Raw genomic sequence first — 22471 nt, 5'->3', positions numbered from 1 at the left:
GTATTTCTGTAGCATCTGTTGTAATATTGCCTTTTTCATCCCGTATGTTAGTAATTTGAGTTCTCTCTCTTCTTCTCTTCGTTAGCATGGCTAAAGGTCTGTCGATCTTATTTATTTTTTCGAAGAACCAACTTTTAGTTTTGTTAATTTTTTCAATAGTTTCTTTTGTTTCAATTTCATTAATTTCCGCTCTGATTTTAATTATTTCTTGCCTTCTGCTACATTTGCTGTTTTTTTGCTCTTCCTTTTCTAGGGCTTTGAGTTGGAGTGTGAGCTCATTTATTTGTTGGTTTCTTCTTTTTTTGAGGAATGACCACCAGGCGATGAACTTTCCTCTTAAAACTGCTTTCATTGTGTCCCATAGATTCCGATATGTTGTGTCTGTATTTTCGTTTATCTCTAAGAATTTTTTGATTTCCTCCTTTATGTCTTCTGTAACCCATTGATCATTCAGTAACATATTGTTCATTTTCCATGTGATGTAGGATTTTTCCTTCCTTCTTTTATCCTTGATTTCCAGTTTCATTCCATTATGATCAGATAAAATGCATGGTATTATCCCCACCCCTTTATATTTACTGAGGTTTGCCCTATGGCATAATATATGGTCTATTTTTGAGAAGGATCCATGTGCTGCTGAGAAGAAAGTATATCCATTTGATGATGGTTGATATATTCTATATAAGTCAGTTAAGTCTAGGTTATTGATTGTGGTATTGAGTTCTATAGTTTCTTTATTTAACTTTTGTTTGGAGGATCTGTCCAATGGTGAGAGAGGTGTGTTGAAGTCTCCCATAATTATTGTGTTGTGGTCTATTTGATTCTTGAATTTGAGGAGAATTTGTTTTGTGAATGTCGCAGCACCATTGTTTGGTGCGTAAATATTGATAATTGTTATGTCTTGTTGGTGAATGGTTCCTTTTAACAGTATATAATGACCTTCTTTATCCCTTTTGATTAACTTAGTCTTGAAGTCGATTTTATTCGATATGAGGATGGCCACCCCTGCTTGCTTATGAGGACCATGTGCGTGGTATATTTTTTCCCATCCTTTCACCTTCAGCCTGTGTATGTCTTTTCCCATCAGATGTGTCTCCTGGAGGCAGCATATTGTTGGATTTATTTTTTTAATCCATGATACCAGCCTATGTCGCTTTATTGGAGAGTTTAAGCCATTAACATTCAGAGTTACTATTGATATGTGGTTTGAACTTCCATCCATGTTTGTTTATCCTTTTTTTTAAAAAAAAAAAATTTAGTTTGTCTCTCCATGATTGTCTTTCCCCTTGCCCTCTGTCTTTACTGCAGCACTTCCCACTGATGGTTTTGGTTATTGTTTTTCATTTCTTCCTCGTGTAGTGTTTTGCTCAAAATGCTTTGCAATGCTGGTTTTCTGGCTGCAAATTCTTTTAACTTTTGTTTATCATGAAAGATTTTTATTTCGTTGTCATACCTGAAGCTTAATTTTGCTGGATACAGAATTCTTGGTTGGCATCCATTGTCTTTCAGTGTTTGAAATACATTGTTCCATGACCTTCTTGCTTTCAGTGTCTGTGATGAAAAATCCGTGGTTAACCGTATTGGTTTACCCCTAAATGTAATCTGTCTCCTTTCTCTTGTAGCTTTTAATATTTTCTCTTTGTTCTGTATATTGGATATCTTCATAACAATGTGTCTTGGCGTTGGTCTACTGTGATTTTGTGTGCTCGGTGTCCTGTATGCATCTTCAATTTGTATATCTGTTTCCTTTTTTATTTCTGGAAAGTTTTCTGTAATTATTTCCTTCAGTAAGTTTCTCATTCCCTTGGTTTGAATCTCTGTACCTTCTTCTATCCCGATGACTCGCAAGTTCGGTTTCTTAATGTTATCCCATAATTCTTGGATGTTTTTCTCGTGATTTTTTACCAGCCTTTCTGAGTTGGCTAGACTCTTTTCAAGATGGTGTATTTTGTCTTCATTATCTGATGTTCTGGTTTCTACTTGCTCCACTCTGTTAGTGATACTCTCAATTGAGTTTTTAATTTGGTTTATCGTTTCCTTCATTTCTAGAATTATTGTTTGATTATTTTTTATAGACTCTATCTCCTGATAAAGATGCTTAACTTCTTCTTTTATCTGTTTGTGAAATGCATTCTCAATGTGTTCTTTCGCTGCTTGAATTTGCTGTCTTGTATCCTCTTTAAGGTTCCATTCCATCTGTCTTAGGTGTTCCTTGAGTTCTTTATATGACCATTTTTCTGATGACTCTAGGTCCTCCTGAATATTTAGGCTATCCTGCGTTGTTTGTACTCCTTTTCTTCCTTGTTTTTTGAAGCTGCTCATGTTGTTTCTTGTTCTGTTTGACTGCTGAGTTACTGTTTACTCCTATAAATTAGTTTGATGCTTGGGAGGAAAGGTATTTGAAGGGAAGGGAAGAAGTCTCTAAAGAGAATGAGAGTAGGCAGGTAGAATTCAAGAAAAAAGGGGGGATAAGAAAAATGAGAAGACTAAAGAAGAAAAAGAATAGGAACTAAAAAAGAAAAAGATTTAAAAAAAATAATAATAATAATTAAAAAAATTTAAGTTAAAATTAGTAGAAAAAAAAATTTTAAAAATATTTTGTAAAAAAAAAAAAAATTAATAAAACAACAAGAAAGAAAAAAATGAAAATGAAAGAAAAACCTAAATCAAAAAAAAAAAAAAAAAAGAAAAAAAAAAAGGAGAAAAGAAAAAGAAAAAAAAAACCTAATAACTGCAGTCTTAGAGTTTGATTAACTTCTCTTCCAGTAGATGGCGCTGTGCCCACCAGGTCAAGTTTCTCCTGTCAATACGCGGGAACCAATCACTGTGCAGCAGCTCCTCCCAGACTGGGCGAGTCTCCAATCCTGAGTGTCTAGGGCCTCCTCTTGTGTCTAGTCACTTCCCACTTTTTCTCTAGCCAGGCCCCTCTCACCACAATACTGGCTACACGCCAAGTCTGCTGCTCCCGGGAGCCCTGTTTTCATGAACGACTGGGCACACTCTTCCAGTTTGCCATTCCCTCAGACCCTAAGCTTGTAGAGTTTGGGGCTGAGAATCCTCAGCGGCTTTTACTTGCCCTCTGGTATCCACTTCCCGTAGGTGGTGCAAGAGGCCTCAGCAATCAGCCCAGGTGGGAGCGGTATTTCCGCTTGCGAGACCCGCACCACCTCTGATTCCCTCGGGCTGGCTGAAGCACTCACAAAGAGAGCTCGGAGGTGCCCTTAGGGGAGAGCTGGGAGGGGCTCTTAGAGTTTTCCCGATGTGTGGAGAGGCAAGGCTATGGGATCACACACCTGTTTCAACAAAGTTATCTCCGCAGCAGTCTGATGACACGGTTTCCCTTTGCCGGGAGACTAATTCTACGGGTGGGTCCTTCTCTCCCAAGCCCCGTTTCAAACCTGTGGCCACTACTTATGAAGGCTCGGTAGGCATTTACCTTCGTAGGATGAGAAGGGCTGACCCGTTGTTTCAGCGGGATGAATTAATGCCGAGTCATAGCTGTTTGTCTGCGGGAAGCAGGTGACCGGGAGTTTGAATTCAGCGGGCCAGAGCTCAGTGCGTGTTCTCAGATCACTTGGATTTTAAATTGTCGCTCATCTTATCAGCTGTTTCATATAATTCGGCAGCTCAATCGCGCGGTGAAGCGTCTGCTCTGTGGTGCTCTGTGGGAGGCGGCGGCAGCAGCGGCGGCGGCAGCAGCGGCCTTCGGGACCCCCGGGGAGGGGGTGCGGGTTGGGGGAGGGGAGGCGGCGCCTCAGGCCACGCGGTCCGGGTACCGGACACGCAGGAGAGCGGGCGGGGTGGGGGAAAGAAGTTGAGATCTAAATTTAGAGACTGAGCTTGGGAGGAGAGACGGCTGGGGAGAAAGAAGCAAGGTGGAAAGGCGGAGAGGAGAAGGGGAGGGAGAAGTAGAAGGGGTTGATGGAGCCAGGCGGCTCGGGCTGCAGCCTTACTGCTCGCGCTGAAGTCCTGCTGTACTCCCTTCACCTTGGCTGGATTAGTGGCTGATTCACTCCACCTAGGCCCTTATCATGACACGGTGCTGGGTTTTTGTCGACAGATCTCCTTTAATGATCTTTACCTCATCTTTTCAGACGCCGCGGCGCGGGGCTCAGAGCGGCTTACTCACTTCCCGCCGCCATCTTCTCCGCCTCTCTTATTTTTTCTCCATTTAGAATGTTGTTGGCCTGGGGTTTAGCATATAGATGGCTTTTATGATGATGAGATATGTTCGTATAATCCCTATTTTTCTAGTGTTTTGAACATGAAGGGGTGCTGTATTTTGTCGAAAGCTTTTGTTGCATATATGAGATGATCATATGATTCTTATCTTTAAGTTTATGATGTGATGAATTACATTTATTGATTTCCATATATTGAACCAACCTCTTGGGGCCGGTGGTGGTGTTGGGTGGTGTGTTCAGAGATGCAATCTGTGGTGTGCAGTGTTGTGGCTGGCAGCTATCTCCAGACCCTGTATGGTGTCCCCAGGTGCAGGCTACCACATGTAGGGGATTATGGCAATGGTTGCAGTGTTCCAAGATGGAGGCGACCAGAGAAGCCCCATGTTGGTAGATGGGGGTCCTGTGTGGGAGTGGCGTCCAGTATTCCTGCAAGGGTGGCAGCCAGGAGTCCTGTGTGGGTGCTGATGCCAGTGGTCCTGCTCTGGCACAGTTGCTGGAGGTCCTGTGTGGGTGAATAGCCGGGAGTCCTGCGCTGACGCTGAGCTCTGAAGACCTGTGCAGGCACAGTGGCTGTTATTCCTGTGCGGGAGCAGCTGTTGGGTGTCCTTTAATAACTCACAGACAAGCAGCATTCTCCTACTTAAATCTCAGGTCATAGAGTGACACAGAATGCAGCCTGCCTCTAGCTGGTCATCTTAGATCTCTTTAAAGATATTTTTAAAAATTTATTATGGAGATCCATTTTTGGTTTGCATCAAACCTGAGCAGAAATTAGAGAGAGTTGCTATATGTCTTTTGCCCCCAAATATGCACAGCTTCCCTCACTGTCAACCTTCCACACTAAAAAACTCATTTCTTTGTACCACTGTAAAATATTCTGTTGTACATGTATATGCTTATTTATCCATTGATCTATTGAAGGATGTCTTGATTGCTTCCAAACTTTGAGTATTATTAACAAAGCTTCCATTAACATTCATATGTGGGTAAAAACCCATTATACATAAGTTTTCACCTCATGGGAAAATACCAAGAAGGATGTTTATTGGATCTCATGCAAGAGTATGTTTAGTTCTGTATGAAATCGCCACTGTGTCTACCAGAGTGGCTATACTGTTTTACATTTCCATGAGTATTTGACAAGAATTTCCATTGACCTATATCCTAATCAATATTTGAGGTTTTCAATGTTTTACAGTTTTGCTATTGTAATTATTGTGTAGTAATAACTCATTGTTTTGTTTTCAATTTATTAATGGCATATGAGGTTGACCTTTCTTGGTGTGCTTATTTGCCTTCTGTATATCTTCTTCATTAAGGTATCTATTTATAATTTTGTCTATTTTTAAATTGGTTGCTTTGTTATTCTTCAATTTTAAGAGTTCTTTGTATATTTTGGATAACAATCCTTTATCAAACATGTCTTTTACAAATATCTTCTGTCAGTCTGTAGATTGTTGTCCCATTCTCCTAAAAGTATTTTTTCATGAGCGAAAGTCTTTAATTTTAATGAAGTTCATCTTATTATTTCTTTGGCATTGTGTCTCAAAATTTATTGCCATGTGCAAGATCATCTATGTCTTATTCTGTGTTTTGCATTTTATATATAGGTCTATTCTCCATTTTGAGTTCATTTTTGTGAAAGTTGCAAAGTCTGTGTCTATATTCATTTTTTTTTTCTTGTGTGGTTTTTCTTGTGCACCACCATCATTTGTTGAAAAGACAATCTTCTCTTCAATAGACAGTCTTTGCTCCTTTTTCAAAGATTACTTAGTTTTATTTATTTATATATTCTGGGTCTTGTGTCATCTTCCAATGATCTTTTTATCTATTTTTACTAATACCAAGCTATATAATTATTGTATATTTATAGTAATTATTGAAGTTGGATGGTGTCAGTCCTCTAACTGCTCTTTCCTTAATATTGTGTTGCCTCTTTGGGTTTGTTTTCCTCTCCATAAAAACTTTAGAATGAGTTTGTCAATAGTCACCAAATTAAACTAGGAGTTTTATTGAGATGACATGAAATCTACAGATCAAATTGGAAGAATTGACATCTTTAAATATTGAATCTTCTTATCCAGAAACATGAAATATTTGTCTAATTAGTTATTTGATATCTTTCATCAGAACCTTATAGTTTTCTTCATACAGACCTTATACATATTTTATTAGATTTATATCTAGGTATTTTATTTTTGGGGGGAGGGGGTTGCTAATATAAATGGTCTTGAGTTTTCAGTTTTAAATCCAGTTATTCATTACTAGTTTATAGGAAAGAGATAGACATTTATACTTTAATCTCATATTCTGCATCCTTGCTATAATTGGTTGTAAATTCAAGCCTGATTTTGGGTGGTGGTGATATTTTCAGAATTTTCTACATAGACAATCAAGTCATCAGGGAATAAAGACAGATATCCTTATCATTTAGTACCTTCATTTCCTTTCCCCATCTTATTGGATTAAGTAGGACTTCTAGTACAATGTTGAAAAGGAATGGAAGGAAGGGATATTATTTTCTTATTCCTGATCTTAGCAGAAAAGCTCTTGTTTCTTACTATTAAGCATAAGGTTAGTGGTTAAGACATTTGGAGATGTTCTTTATCAAATTAAGAAGTTCTCTTCTCTTTTCAGATGGCTGAGAGTTTTTATCATGAATAGGGGTTAGATTTTGTCAAATGCTTTTAACAGAATGCTTCACTATGATCATATGATTTTTCTTCTTCAACCCAAGTGATTCATAAGAATAATTGGTTGTTGAGTATTGAATTAAGACACATAATATTTATAACATAATAGGGCTTTTTGTGGGGGGATACCAAGAATTGAACTCGGGACACTTGATCACTGAGTCACATCCCATTCCTATTTTTTTTTTATACTTTATTTAGAGACAGGGTCTCACTGAGTTGCTTAGCACCTTACTTTTGCTGAGGCTGGCTTAGAACTCACGATCCTGCTGCCTCAGATTCCAGAGCTGCTGGAATTGCAGGCATACACCACTGCACCAGGCTTTCCATGAATAGACTAAGTTAAATATTTAAAAGGCTTCTTACATTGCATTTTAAACATTATTAAAAGACTGTTTTTTCACTTTTTCAATGACAATGACTGTAGTAGAATTTTACAACCTTAAAATATTATTGAAGGTAGTTGTAGAAAATTCAACATAAGAAATGGCTTCTTTTTCTAATGAAAAATCAGATAATTTCTATAAAAATCAGATAATTTTAACAGAGAAGTATAGTACTACTGTAGAAGCCTTAATAATTTTCTTATAAAAGTATTTTTCTGATGTACACATTATTTATTTCTCATAATATTTTGTGATATTTAAGAACTGCTGTAGTCAGAAGTGAAAGTTCTACATATACCATGTGTAATTACCATGAATGTAAACATTTGAACATAACAACGAAATCTTTTGGTATGTAAAGCAGAATTCACATTATTGGAGAGATAAGTCTAGTCAAAGCCTCTACTATTTTAGGTAGTCTATTTATAGAGATATTTGTTTTGTAAAGAGAGTAAGGGATAATCAGATAAAGCTCTATTTAATACCAAAATAGCATATGTACTCTTATTTATAATAAAAACAAAGGAATGCAAAAATCATTAAAGAATTGTCATTCTTCAGAAAGTCTTAACCAGTATTTCACCTTAACTAGTATTTCTGGCTGTGCTTTATAATCACCAGAAGAATCTGGTAGAGGAAGGGGGGAAAAAAGGCCAGCGCTTGAGTTTCACCTCCAGTGTCTGATTTAATTGGTTTGGGGTCAGGCCTATACACAGTCAGTTTTAAAGAGCACCTTCACATGATTCCATTGTGTAGTAGATTGAAAACCAATTATCTACACCAAGTGATTTATTTAAAGCAGACTTAATGAGGTGGGTGACTAATATGATCTCGCTCATTTTGTAACTTTCTAGAGGCAGGTGTCCCAGCTACACATTTTCTGTGCCTCCAACTGCTGCTGTTCTTTCACTGGGTAGATTTCCCTTTGCCCTCTCCTTATCACTAAGAGAAAGGAGGTAAATTGTGGACTGTGGGAGGCCGACTAGCACATGACTTCATCTGTCTCCCCTTCTAATTGGTGTGTCATCATCGTCATAGGTCACTCTGTGATCTGGTTGCCTAGGTAACCCAGACAATTGCCCGGATCTTTTAGGGTCCGAGCGACTGTGTCTTCGTCCATGGGCATGCCTTCCTACAGCCCCATGGGTGGAACTATGCTCACCTGTTCCTTTGTAATATTTCCCCTTGCCCTGTTTGGGATAGAATGTTCCATGGAAACACACTTTGTGTGTCCCCTTCTCTTACTGTGCCCTTGGGTGGTGTGGCCTACCTAGATGTCAGTCAACCTGCTGACAGCAGACATCATGAAGCTAGACTCAGCCCCTTGAAACCTGACCCCTTGCCTCATTTGAATAGCTTCTCCTCAATAAAGGGGGTCAGCGTGTGCTCTCTGTCTCTTTCTGTGGATCCTTAAGGTCAGAGGAGCAGTCACAGCACCCCCCCCCCAAAAAAAAAAGGTATTTCTGTCTCTTGTGTGGTTATTTCGTGCAGCCCAATTAGCCCACTTTTCCTGGAGTGACCCCTGAGTGTTTTAGTCACGTGCAACCCGGCAAATGGTCCCTGGATGGGCAAAAGGTCTGATTGTTTAGTTGATGGGATAAAGCAACAGTGGACAATGGTTTCATTTGCATTACTTCTTATGAATTGCAGTTGGAAAATCTGAGAAGAGATGGGGAAATGGGATCTGAACTGCAGACCAAAATAAAACTTTGCATTAATTTCAAGATTTCATTGCAAAATAACATCTTGCCTCCTTCTATTAGTCCCATTACTAATGTTTGCCTGTATAAGTAAATTATGATTGCCATTTATGAACATAAGTATAGTAAAAGTATTTTGATGCTGAACCAATCAGGAAAGAAATTTGGATAAAATAAGGCTTAATTGGTAAAAATTTTTATCACAAAATTTCTGTTTTATTAACATTTAAATTAATTAATTTATTTGAATCTCTTTACCTTTTGTAAATATGTGTTTTCAACAGCAGGAACCTCATATGTAGATTTTGACAACGTTATGGATCCTGATGTTTATTATCTCAACATCGGAAAAATAGGGGAAAACAGCTCTTTTAAAGGAAATTTCAAAGACAAACAGATAGATAAAGAAAGTAACCAAAAGTCTGATGATTCCTGTACATCTCTTGAGAGGAAGGATTCCTTGCTAAATATAGATTTAGATAAACCTTCTGTTGAGGAGAAATTATCTCAACACACCAAAGAATCCTTGGAATCTAGCAATCTTCATGAAAGACCAAACTCTGAAGCTTCTAAAACTACAGAATCACCACTGGTAAATTTTTATTATGTTTATTATATTAACATTAGTATAAGGAATTTTCATAGGAAAATGTCACTTTGACATGACATGTTTTCAAATGTTATTTTCTATTGAAGTTAAAATGTGCTGCCTTTTATTATCATGTGGTAGCTGAAGAGTAACTCATGTGAAGAATAAAACTCAATGACTTACAGGTCAGAATCTAATATGGTGAATGCCATTTTAACAAATTGTTTTCTGTAACAAGTAATACTTTAAGGCCCACCTCCTATACCATAGTAAGAGTGCCATTGCTTTTACAAATGAAATTCATTCTTACAATTAATATAATAAATCCTACAGGTTTTTGTTATATCTTGGTCAAAATGAAATAATGTAGATACATAGATAGAACTAATTTCTGTGGTATAATATAAGGGAAAGAAATTAATTCTTTCAGAATTAGGACTAATAAGGAAATGGTGGTGGTTTTTTTTTTTTTTGTCTGTTTCTTTTCAGAGGAGATACACATAATGTAGCTCATTATTTTATTGTTGCCAGATTTTAAGACTAAAATTTATTCCTTAATGATATATAGTAGAGGTTTTCAGTAATTGTGATTATTAATAGTTAATTCTTTGGAAGTTGGGTTGTCAAACATTTTCATAATCTTTAATAATTATTTAAGATGTATCTCCAGAAACCTAAATTGAAATAATAACCCTAAGTACAGAAGAATGACTGTTTCGGTTGCTGTTACTTTTCTTGGGGGATTGGCTTTCTCTGCCCACTTTGTAACTTATGTTGTATCTTTGTAAAATGAGAAATTGAGACCTCTGAAAAAACTTAGATCCCATTGAAATAAAATTCCACATGTGTATGATTTTGTCAAAATGGACCCAACTACTTATGTAAACTATAATGCTCTAATAAAAAATGCTTAGATCCCTAAAAGAATGAATTAGAAGAAATAATCACATGTAAAACTAGATGAAGGGAAATTGATTTACATAGGATTTTGGGGTAGTTCAATCAACACAACTTCTATCATGAAAAATGAAAATCTCAGGCATTCATTTAGTATAGGTCTTTTTAAAATATATTTTTAAATTTTTATTTGTTCTTTTTAGATATACATAACAGTAGATTGTATTCTCTCATATTATACATACATGGAGTATAACTTATTCTAATTAGGATCCCATTCTTTTTTTTTTTTACATTTGAATCAGATGGGGTATAATTTCTCATTTTTCTGAGTGTACAGATTGCAGAATCACATAGTGTAGGTCTTTATATACCTATTCAATATATTTGAATAAGCATTTCTTATTTGAAATCTCCAAGTTAAGAGATTAATGTCATTGTCAAACCATTCCTATTAATAATAGCCTTATGTATCTGATAGAAGTAAATCCCAATCTCTTCTAGAAAGACCTTCCCATAGTTTATCCAACATTAGAATTCCCCAAATAAAGTTCCACCTCAGAAGAGCTTATGTTCCCAATTTCCAAGTGAAAACAAATGATCACAGCATGAATTTCAGCAAATAAAACACAAGAAAACCAATTTCCCAATTACCACAGGGTATTATGAAGGTGAAACCTGCTCGTACGGGACTGGGTTATAGGAAAAGCATCCTAGCATACAGAGCCTATTCTTTAGTTCTGAGTAGTAAGTCTGCCTAACCTTACCAAGTTGTTGTCACAATGTTCTGGAAATTGGGTCCTTGGAATACCAATTTCAAATTAGTGATACTTAGACAACTGCTTTAGCTCTGAATAATAATCTTCATCGTCTCTGACCAAGAAGTCTTGTATCGTTTGCCAGAAGATAGGGTAAAGATTTGCAAAGAGGATAAATTTCAGACCTTTCACAGTTCTTGAAGACAAATAGAAAGAATAAGTTGACAGAAATAAGTCTAAGCATATAAGCAATTAGAATAGCTGTGAACAGATTAAAGTGTGAACAGATTAAATTGTATAATCTGTAGCTAGATACAGATTCTAAGTTTGGATATAAAAACAATCTAGATGGTTTTTTAAACTATAAACTTATTTAAAATTAAACATGAGGAAAAGTTTGAAAGTAAAAACAACTACTAACTTAAAAAAATAATGAGGACTTTAAGATAATAAAGAATTACCAGGCAAAGGGAATTACAATGTATATAAAATTAATTATTTATCAGGAAAATTAAATGAAATCTGAACTTGTAAGTATCTATTAATATAACCTCAGATATATTATAGCAAAAATGGACAAAATTACATGATATTACTGACAGACCCATCAAACCAAAAGGATTTTTTAACTTGTGAAAATAGAGAATATTTGAACAATGTAAATCAGCTTACAGGACAAAGTATTAGCCCTGTAATAATTAGAAAATGTGTATTCTTTGCAGAAACACATGGAACATTTACAAAATACAGTTTTATAACTCATTGCCAAAACAAAGATACAAAGAAAGTCTCAACAAATCCTAAAGAAATTATATCAGACACTGTGTTTTCAAACCACAGTAAAATAAATTATAAATTGATAACAAAATGGTAAGAAAATTAAACACAATTCAAATAAGTTTGGACTAAGAAATAAATCATAAAATAAATTTTAAATATTTGACATTAAATGTGACCCCAAAGTATACGCAATCAGCAGAAACCATACTTCAATTTTTGCATTTTGTACTTTTTCTGGATATTTGATATTTGCTCACAATACTGGGTAGTGACCTTGAACTGTAGCTCAAAGTTAGTTACTTTACATTGTGATGTGTTGCTAAGCTATGATGTTTGTCAGGTTACATGTATTAAATGCATTTTCAACTTTACAATATTTTCATTTTAATGGTAGGTTTCTTGGGATGTAACTATTATAGTTTATGAAGCACATGTAACCATAAATGCAAGAAAATATAGAGTGAGAATTAATGAGTTATGAACCTGACTCATAAATAATAAAACAATGATAATTATCCAAACTCAAAGATATAAAAAAAATGATGTTAAGTACAGAAATTACTAAGACAAAAAGTAATAAATAGTATCAATGCAATTAGAAGCTGTTTTTTAAAAGGCTAAAGTCTACCATATTAAGACTACGTATTAAGTTTGGACATGTTGACCAAAAAAAAAAAAAAAAATGAAGAAATTACAAATAAACAGTATATGTTAAGTCAGAACAGTGAATGATATAATGTTCAAATTGTTAGTTACTTATAGCATTAAAACAGTACTTTCAAAAATTTTGAAAAAAAACTAGATTTTTTATAAATGTGACTTAAGTGCTCAAGTTTGGAGCTCAATATTCAGAGGACTGGAGTGGGGACTTAGGACATTTGAAGTGGTTAGGTAATCATACAACGTGAAATCTCTCACTAGATGACTTTCTAGCCTCCACAATTTTAAGAAATAAAATTATTTTCTTTAAATCTTGCATGTTTTATGATATTCTATTGTTGTAACACAAAATGGACTAGACACCATAAAAGCATTTCAACTAGCAGACATGCATCTATTGTCTTCTTAACTCCTTTCCTTTCATAAAAAAAACAACAATTAAAAAAAAAGGAAGACACAGTCAAGTTAAGTTTTGGAGGTAAATTTTAATAAGCCATTAAAGAATTGATAATTTAAATTATTCAACCTCTTATAAAGAATAGACAAGAAGAGAAAATTCCCCAATTATTTTCTGAGGCTAGTATAACATTAATAGAGAAACTGGGAAAAGACTATTTTCCAAAATACAAATTTAGATGTCATAAAATAATAGCAAACCAAATCCAGTAACTTATGTGAAAAAGGAACCCAATTAGCTTTTTCTCAAAAATTCAGTAGCTCAATGGATGTGATAAAGCTTTTGATAAATGAAAAAAAAATTCAAATCATTAGTAAAGTATATCTCCCATAATGCTAATAAAAGACATTTTACAAAATACCACAGGTAATATAATCATTGGTAGTCTATATAAAATGCAAACCAATGTACCAGTTAAAATGAAAGAAAGGGAACTTCTATCATACACATGGATACAGATCAAAAATATAATGTAAACATTTAACTGTGAAAAAATACATAGAGTGTAAGTGTGACATTTTTTTTTTCTTTCTGTACTTGGGTTGAACCCAGGGACACTAACACTAAGCTACATCCTCAACCCTTTTTAAAATTTTCTATGTTTAGACTGGGTCTCAATAAATTGCTGACCTGCCCTTGAAGTAGCGATCCTCTTGCCTCAGCCTCCTGAGTAGCTAGGATTGTAGGAGTGCCAGAGAACCTAGCTCAGTTTTTGCAAACATTTAAGATAATTGTAACTTTTATGAACACCCTCAGAAATGATAGTAATCAGAAACATGCATTGGAATAGGATATGTTAATGTCAACATAAATATCTTCAAATCTAAAAAAGGTTTTTTGTGGTACAAATATCTGGAGCATATTAATTTGACAAAATTATGTGTCATATTTACATTTTAAAAGTACTTCACAATTAAAACAAAAATTTTACAATGTTGCTGTCGTTTGATTTCTGAAATTACTAATATAAAAATGTGCTTTTTGTTAAGGTGGTGAGTGATTACATAATTGAGTACAGTGATTTACACAGAGTAAGTGTTCAGGAAGTCATTATTGAAATTTATGAAAACATCCTCAACAGATTTATTTGAGAGCCTAAAGAGAATTTTTTAATATTATCCATCTGGTTGTTAAAATTATTCAGTGTAGCCTCACTATCTTGATTTTGGCTTAGTACAACATGTTTGTTCCTTAGCTATTTTTCAGGAAGACAGTGGTAACCCACAATTTTAGGTGAGGACAGTCCCAAGTCCATGTCATCAATAGTCAGGTGATGTTTTGGAGAGGATTGCATATTCCTTTGCCTTCATATTTCCAAGGGGAGAGAATAAGCTTCACCTGCAGGAGACTGCAGTTTTCCAATGAACCATGCCAGTGAGTTTCTCCAGTCTTGTAGTCAGTTCTCTGCATGGAAAAAAGAATAACTTTACTGTTTAGGGATACTAGAGTTTGATATCATCAGGACAGGGATATTGCCTTAAAATAATTTAACTCATTATTCTGCTAAGGTATTTCCTTCTCTCTGTACATGTGTATCAGTCTCCTTTTGTGTAGGTATTTGCATCTGTTTTGACCTCTTCTTTACCAGTAGGTTCTCAATGGTGTCTCATCCTTCCCTGCTTCTGTTATCCAAGTCTTCCTGGATAAATTCACTGTAAAAAGCTTTCCCTGTCATTCCTTTCTATTCAATAGAACAGGAATAAGGAAACATGCATGCCTATTAGGCCCTGCCCATTTTCCAATCCAGTTTCCAAGGGAAGTGGGTTATTAATCCATTAGGTAGTTAATCCAGTAACTTGTATCTCATCTTCACTTCCTGCAATTAATCATGGTCTGTCAAGAAAGGCTATGACTTATATTGCATCCCCAATTCCCAGCAGTGTTCTTTTACTTCTTTTATATGAGCATACCATCCTATTTGATTGATTTAGTTAGTTTTTTTTTTATTACTGTGATAAAAAAGACCTGAGAAGATCAATGTAGAGGAGGAAAAGTTTATTTGGGACTCATGGTTTCAGATGTCTCAGTCCATGGTCAGCCAATCCATTGCTCTGGGCCCAAGATGAGGCAGAACATCATGGTGGGAGGGCATGTTGGAGGACAGCAGCTCAGGACCTGGCAACTAGAAAGCAGAGAGAGAAAGAACTCCACTCACCAGTGATAAAATATATAACCTGAAAGCTGCTTCCCTGTAAGCTTCCCCCTCCATCCACACCCTACCTGCTTACAGTTACCATCCAGTTAATTCATATCAGTGGATTAATCCACCAATTAGGTCACAACTCTAACAATCTAATCATTTCATCTCTGAGTGTTCTTGTATTGTCTCACACATGAGCTTTTGGGGGATACCTCATATCTAAACCACCACATCAGTTTATAAGGTTTATCACTAAGTTTAGATATTTAGTAAAAGGTATATATTGTTTGTATACATTCTAGTTTTATTCCATTTAACATTTTAAATTGTTCAGAATATAATATATTCTGACAAAACCTAGATCACTTAACAATCTAGAAAAGCATTTAAACATCTGGAATATAAAGTTCTTACCAGCTTGAACCTGCTGAAATTATCAAGCACAGTGACTGTGGTAAAATGGCTTATGTGGTGCTTGTTTATTTCAATTAGGTCAGTCTGAACGTAGTTCTGGACTGTAGCAAAGTAGTTGTATGTAAAGCCTGACTTTTTCTCATGGGGGATATTGGATTGAAAGACTTATACTTTGTTGGAAGAATCTGTCAAAGAATTGTAAAGGAGTCTTCAACAGATTTAAGGGTCTGCAACTTGATAATTGCTCTTCTATAAATAAAATAAATATTTTAATGCACTCCAACATAATTTTAAGTGAGGAATTAAAAAAGTGTAAATAGTTTCATAGAAATTGTCTTCCACTTAAATAGGATTCAGTCTGAGTGGCCCAGATTCTGTCTGAGCATCTTCCAGGAGATGGCTGATTTCTACAATGAGTTAAAGTGTTGGGTCACAGCAACAGAGAGCTGTAGACATACAAAACAGAAAGCGACCAAGAGGGGAGCTGTAAAGTAAGGAGAGCTTTCTAAAGTTGACATCAGAAAAATTGGTACTTCATAGTTTGCAGACCCAATTCTTGCCCTTGAATATATTTACTTTCTTTTCAACCCTAATGATGAGACCTGGAGTGTTTTTTTTAAATTTCCTTTTATCCTAGGAGAGGCCATTCCCTAGGCAGAAATTACATAGGTATCTATTGTGTCCAGAAGAAAATTCATGTTCTTGCTTAGCATTTCCTGACACCCAAATTGAGTTGTAAGGATCTTAATTTCCCTCTTCAATTTTCATGAGGTAGAATTTTCCTGAGGAATGAAGGACTAACTGGTAGCTTTGGGAAAAACATGAACCTGTCAGAGGTCCTTGGTTCTGGATTCATGGCTATTAATAGTTAGCTTTGTGAATTTGGACAAAACAAAACATAACCTTGTATAACTTTCCCTATATGTAAAGCAAGACTTTTTAAATCTTCCAGATTTTCAATTGCATAGATCTGAAGGAATTCTGTTCTGAACAATATCTGAGAGTCACAAAGATGTTCTGAAAAGAATGGATTTAGATTTGTCTTTGAATGGCATGCTTTATTGGTCACTAGCTTCGTTTTATATTTTCTCATTTATATGATTTGTAAATTTGCAAAGAGTTATAGCATTTGCTTTGTATTATTTAATCCCTTGAAATAGGCTATATTTGAGCATTAATTAGATTAATCAGGGAATTTTTAAATATGGAAAGTCACTGTGATTATATCTTAAGCCATCTATAGTTCTCACTTCTGGTTTGCTAATATGCTTCCTACTATATTCATGTGTTGAATTCCATCACAGTTGTATCCTATCCAAGAATAAGAACATATACAAAAACAGAATAATATGGTGATGGAATAAGCCTTGGTTTCAAATTAGCAAGGCCCATGTTTAAAGCCTAATTCTGCTAGTTTATAGCTACATAAACATTGTTAATTACTTCTCATTTTCTTGCTTGTATATTTGCCTCAAGATGAGTGTTTTGTTAACTTGGATTTTATCCCTGACCATTGTCAGATCAGACTTATTTTCCCTGGTATTTTACTTGCATCTTTGAAATTATTGTATGTATAAAAAAATACACTAGGTCAATGGCACCACATATGAAAGGAACTCTGTATTCCAGACAATTTAGGTATGAAGACATGGAGAGAAGAAAGTAAAGAAGGGAGAAAGGAAATTTTAATTTTATTTTATGATATTCATTCTCCTTGCATTGATGACAGCATTCAGATAATTACTATGATTGTGGTTTATACACTCTTCAGAACTTATTATCTATTAAAATTGTGTTATTTATGTCTCCACTGTTAGAACTTAATGAGAGCATAATTTATGCCACATAGTACATGGTAAGATGTTTGATGAATGAATGCAGTTCTTTGTTATAATAAAGAAGAAAATAAACTTAATTTTGTTGAATATTTTGTTTCCTAGTTGTTACAAGAAATAGCCCTCAGAAGTAAACCTATAACTGAACCATATCAAGGACTTGAGAGATTCTTTACTTTTGATAAAAATGAAAAACTCAACTTAATTCCTTCTTATAGCTTAGAATGCAACCATTCCAGTACTAGGATTACACTTGCAGGTAAATTTGGACATGAAATCAGATGACTTATGGACCAACCTAACAAATCTCTAACACACTTTTTAAAAACAGTTTCTTGTCATTGATGGAAATACTGGACAATTCTATGCAATGAATAAAATAACTTCCTTTTTGTCTCCCTAAAATAATTAGTTCAGTGTGAGTTACTGTATGTTTACACCTAATACTGCTATCAAAATTTGAAAAAAAACACACATGACTATCATGAAATTGGGGAAAGATTCTTTTCAGAGTTTAGAGTGTGGCCTTCACTATATTATAAAATAATGTAAACCCTCTGAATTACTTCATCAGCTAAGTATTATAGGAAGATCCTTAAATTTAATCTTAAAAACAAGTCTTAAAATCTTAGGATCTGTGAAATTACTGAGACATAGCTATAATTTCCTTTTTTCTTTAATCTTCTATATCTCGGTAAAATACACATCACTTAAAATTTAGCATCTTAATCATCTTCTAGCTTACAGATCATTGGTTCTAAATGCATCCATAATGTTTTACAACCTTCATCACCATCCATCTCCAGAACCTTTTCTTCTTGTAAAGCTGAAACTCTACACTCATTAAACAATAACTCCCCATCTTCTCCTTCCCTCAATCCTTGACAATCATCCTTCTACTGTTTTTATTGTTTTGATTATTCTACATCCCTCATTCACATATGTGGAATCATGTAGTATTTGTGTGTGTGTGTGTGATTGGCTTATTTCACCTCGAATAACATCCTCTAGTTTCATGCATGTTGTTGCATGTATCTGAGTTTTCTTTCTTTAAATAAAATAAAATATACAAAAGTGAGGATAGAAGATCTGAATTAAGCTCTCTCATTCCAGCTTTTTTATTCATCCCTCCAAACCTCCAAGACTCTATGGGACATAGTTTGAAAGTCACTATTAAGGTAGAGAAAAAGGCTTTAAAAAATTCTGTTTTATGGCTGGATAATATCCCATTGTATAGTTTACCACTTTTTTCTACCCATTCATCCATCAGTGTACTTTGTGCTGTTCCTGCCTTCCACTGTGGTAAGTAATGCTGCTGTGAACATGTATGTATACAAGTATCTCCTTAAGATACTGCTGTCATTTCTTTGGGGGATAAACCCAAAAGTAGAATGACTGGATCATATGGTAATTTGATTTTTAGATTTTTGAGGAATTACTATACTATTTGCCACAGTGGCTATACTATTTTAATTATGTAGAAAATAAGCTTAATGTTGTTGATTTTATTGATTCTTAGTTATTTACATTTCCATCAACAGTATTCAAGAGTTCTAATTGTTCCATATCCTTGACAACTTGTATTATTTTTGGTTTTATGGATGATAGTAATCTTCCTGAGTCTTAGGTGGTGTGTCTTATAGTTACTTGTAGTTTAGATTTACATTTCCCAAATGATTCATGATACTGACCATCTTTCCACATGCATATTAGTCATTTGGATAGCATCTATGAGGTGATATCTATTCAAGTCCCTTGCTCATATTTTTGGTCAGGTTGGGTGTTTTTTTTTTTTTTTTGAGTAATTCTTTTTTGAATTCTGGATAGTAATATTATTTGCAAGTTATTTTCTCTATCATTCTGTGACTTGATTTTTTTGAGGAGGTGGGGATTACTGGGGATTGAATCCAGGATGTTAATCCACTGAGCTACATCCCCAGCCTTTTTAGTTTTTGTTTTGTGACATGTGCTCACCAAGTTCCTTAGGGCCTTGCTAAGTTGCTGAGGGTAGCTTCAAACTTGTACACTCCTGCCTCAGTCTCTTGAGTTCCTAGGACTATGGATATACTTCATCATGCCCAGCTGGTAGTGTATTTTTTGGTGAAGAATTTTTTTTCTTAATGTTCTTTTTGTCTATTTTTTTCTTTTGTTTCATGTGTCTTTTTATACCAAGTTCATGAAATCATTTCCAGATCCAATATTTTGAAACTTTGGTCCTTGTTTTCTCCTAAGAGTTCTATAGTTTTATTTCTTAGATTTATATCTTCATCCATTTTTAGTTAATTTTCGTAGTCGATATTAGATAAAAGTCCACATTCACTCATTTGCATATGGATTTAAGGTTTTTTAGCACCCTTTGTTGAATAGACTGCTTTTTTCTCCATTTAATGATCTAAGCATTGGTGTTAAAAATTATTTGACTAAAAGAATAGATTTTATGTGTTTTTACCAAACATAAAAGTACAAGTTTTGTTAGGGATGTTAGCTGCTTAATGATGAAGTGCTTGCCTGGCATGTTTGAGACCCTGGGTTCAATTCCCAGTTTAGGAAAAAAACGTATGTTTTGTGAAGTAAGGCATATGTTAATTATCTTAATTTTATCTATTTCACAATTTATTCAACTTCAACGAATCATATTTTGTACCCTAAATATATTCAATTTTTGTCAACTAACAACAATCATTTTGCCATGAGGGTTTATTTCTGGATTCTATATTCTCTTCCATTGGTCAGTACAACACTGTTTTGATTACTGTGTCATTATAGTACATTATAAGATCAGGAGGTATCTTTCAGCTTTGTTCTTGTGTTTCAAGATTGTTTTGACTATTCAGGGTCATTTGTGATTCTATATGAATCGTAGGATAGGTTTTTCTACTTCTGCAAAAAATATCATTGAGCTTTTGATAGGGATAATATTTAGTCTATAAATATCTTTTGGTACTTTTGACATCTTAGCACTACTAGGTTATGTCCATGACTATGTATTTATGTTTTCTTTTATTTCTTTCATAAATGTTTTCATTTTTCATTGTGTAAAGGTTTTATCTCCTTGGTTGACTCCTAGATATTTTATTACTTGTTATGGTAGTATAAACAAAATTATTTTCTTAATTTCTATTTTAGGGTGTTCATTGCTGGTATAAAGAAATGTAGTTGACTTTTGCCTGTTGACTTTTTAGCCTATTTTGCTGAGTTCCTTTATTATCTCTATTTAAATTTGTGTGTGTGTGTGTGTGTGTGTGTGGAAATTCTAGGGTTTTCTAACAAATAAGATCATATTTTTGAACAGAGAAGATTTTATGTCTTAGTTTCTGATGTGGGTGCCCCCCCCCCGCCTTTTTTTTTCTTGCCTAATTTCACTGGATATATTTTACTATATTGAATAGAAGTGATGAAAGCAGCTGTCCTTTTCTTGTTCCAGAACTTGAAAAAAAAAAATCTTTCAGTATTTCACTATTACACATCATGCTTTCTTTGGGTTTTCATATGGAATAGATTATGCTATTTTGCTGAGAGCTTTTATTGAAAGATGGTGTTGAATTTTGTGAAGTATATTTTACACATCAATTATTCAGTTAAGGTTTGGTGTATTACACTGATCAATGTGATCGATGTTCATATGTCAAACATTCCTTATATTCTAGGAACAAATCTCGGTCGTGTAGTATATTCCTTTTAGTGTGCTGCTGAGTTTTGTTTGCTAGTATTTTGTGGACGATTTCTTTCATCACTGCTTGTAAGAGATATTATATTGGTCAAAATCTTTCTTTTCTTGTAGTATCTTTGTGTGGCTTTGGTATCAGGGTAATGCTGGCATTATAGAATGAGTTAAGAAGTATTCCCTCCTAAGATCTTTGAAATAATTTAAGAAGGATTGTTATTTGTTCTTCTTTAAATGTTTGTCTGACCTCACCATAAAGCCATTAGGTCTGGGATTTTTTTGTGTGTGAGAAACTTTTTTTTTAAATTACTGACTCAATATGCACGTATATATTCAAATTTCTCATTTCTTTCTTTCTTTCTTTCTTTCTTTCTTTCTTTCTTTTTTTTTTTTTTTTTTTTGGTACTAGGGATTGAACTCAGGGCCTCACACATGAGTGCTCTGCCACTAAGCTACACACTCAGCCATTTTTTATTTTTTTCCAGCCATTTTTTAAAAATATATTTATTTGGTTGAAAATGAACACACAGTACACAGTATCTTTATTTTTATGTGGTGCTAAGGATTGAATCCAGTATCTCACACATGCAAGGCAAGCACTTTACCACTGAGCTACAGCTTCAGCCCACACACCCAGCCTTTTTAAATTTCTTTTCTTTTCTTTTTTTTTTTTTTTTTTTTTTTTTTTTGAGATATGGTCTTGCTAAATTGCCCAGGCTTTTCTCAAGTTGTGTAATTCACTTGCCTCAGCTTCTTGAGTTTCTGGAATTACAGATGTCTATCATCAGGCCTTACTTCTTGATTTTGTAATTTTGTTTATAAAGCTGGGTTTTGGTGTTTTTTATATTATTTCGTTTTCTATGTGTTTAAACATGTGTATTCATGTGTAAAGTATTATACCTTATGTTGTATTTTTTATCTTTCAAAAATATTTGTTTCTCTTCAATATGCATGATTATATTTGCAATTTTAGTTTGCTTTTTCTTTTTAATCAAGATTTGTGAATTTAATGGTTTTTATGAGATTCTTTATTTGATAATACATCTTTTAAAATATATATTCCTTAATTCAGATGAATATCATTCAGTAAGATAATATAATAAACTAATTGCATTGATTTGCCTAATTCTATACTTTATATTATTTCAACCATTTTTCCATTTCAGGAGACAGAGAATGGATCCCAGAAAGTAGCTTAAGTGTACATGCTGATAATGCAGTTGCCTGTGGTCTTGTGCAGAGTTTCCAGTCTCTTTCATCAAGTGTATACAAGCAAAAAAAGGGTAAGGCTGGATACAATGTAGCGATGCCATC

The 22471-nt window shown here is 34.4% G+C and overlaps 1 protein-coding gene across 1 annotated transcript in view; it reads left to right on the top strand.

Annotated features, from left to right (window-relative positions):
* ZBBX (zinc finger B-box domain containing) overlaps positions 1 to 22471 on the top strand; it is a gene marked incomplete at both ends in the record, with an annotated part of 121096 nt that overhangs the window by 74925 nt on the left and 23700 nt on the right. Inside the window, 2 exons of the mRNA XM_081301908.1 lie at positions 9248 to 9555; positions 17599 to 17752. Coding sequence (XP_081158034.1) covers positions 9248 to 9555; positions 17599 to 17752 — 462 coding nt within the window. The remainder of the gene's footprint in view (positions 1 to 9247; positions 9556 to 17598; positions 17753 to 22471) is intronic.

The sequence above is a fragment of the Spermophilus citellus genome (assembly GCF_964194105.1).
Source record: "Spermophilus citellus genome assembly, chromosome: 7".
NCBI classification, from domain to species: domain Eukaryota; kingdom Metazoa; phylum Chordata; class Mammalia; order Rodentia; family Sciuridae; genus Spermophilus; species Spermophilus citellus.
Note: the sequence above shows the minus strand (reverse complement) of the source record. Positions and strands in the feature narration are given on the sequence as shown.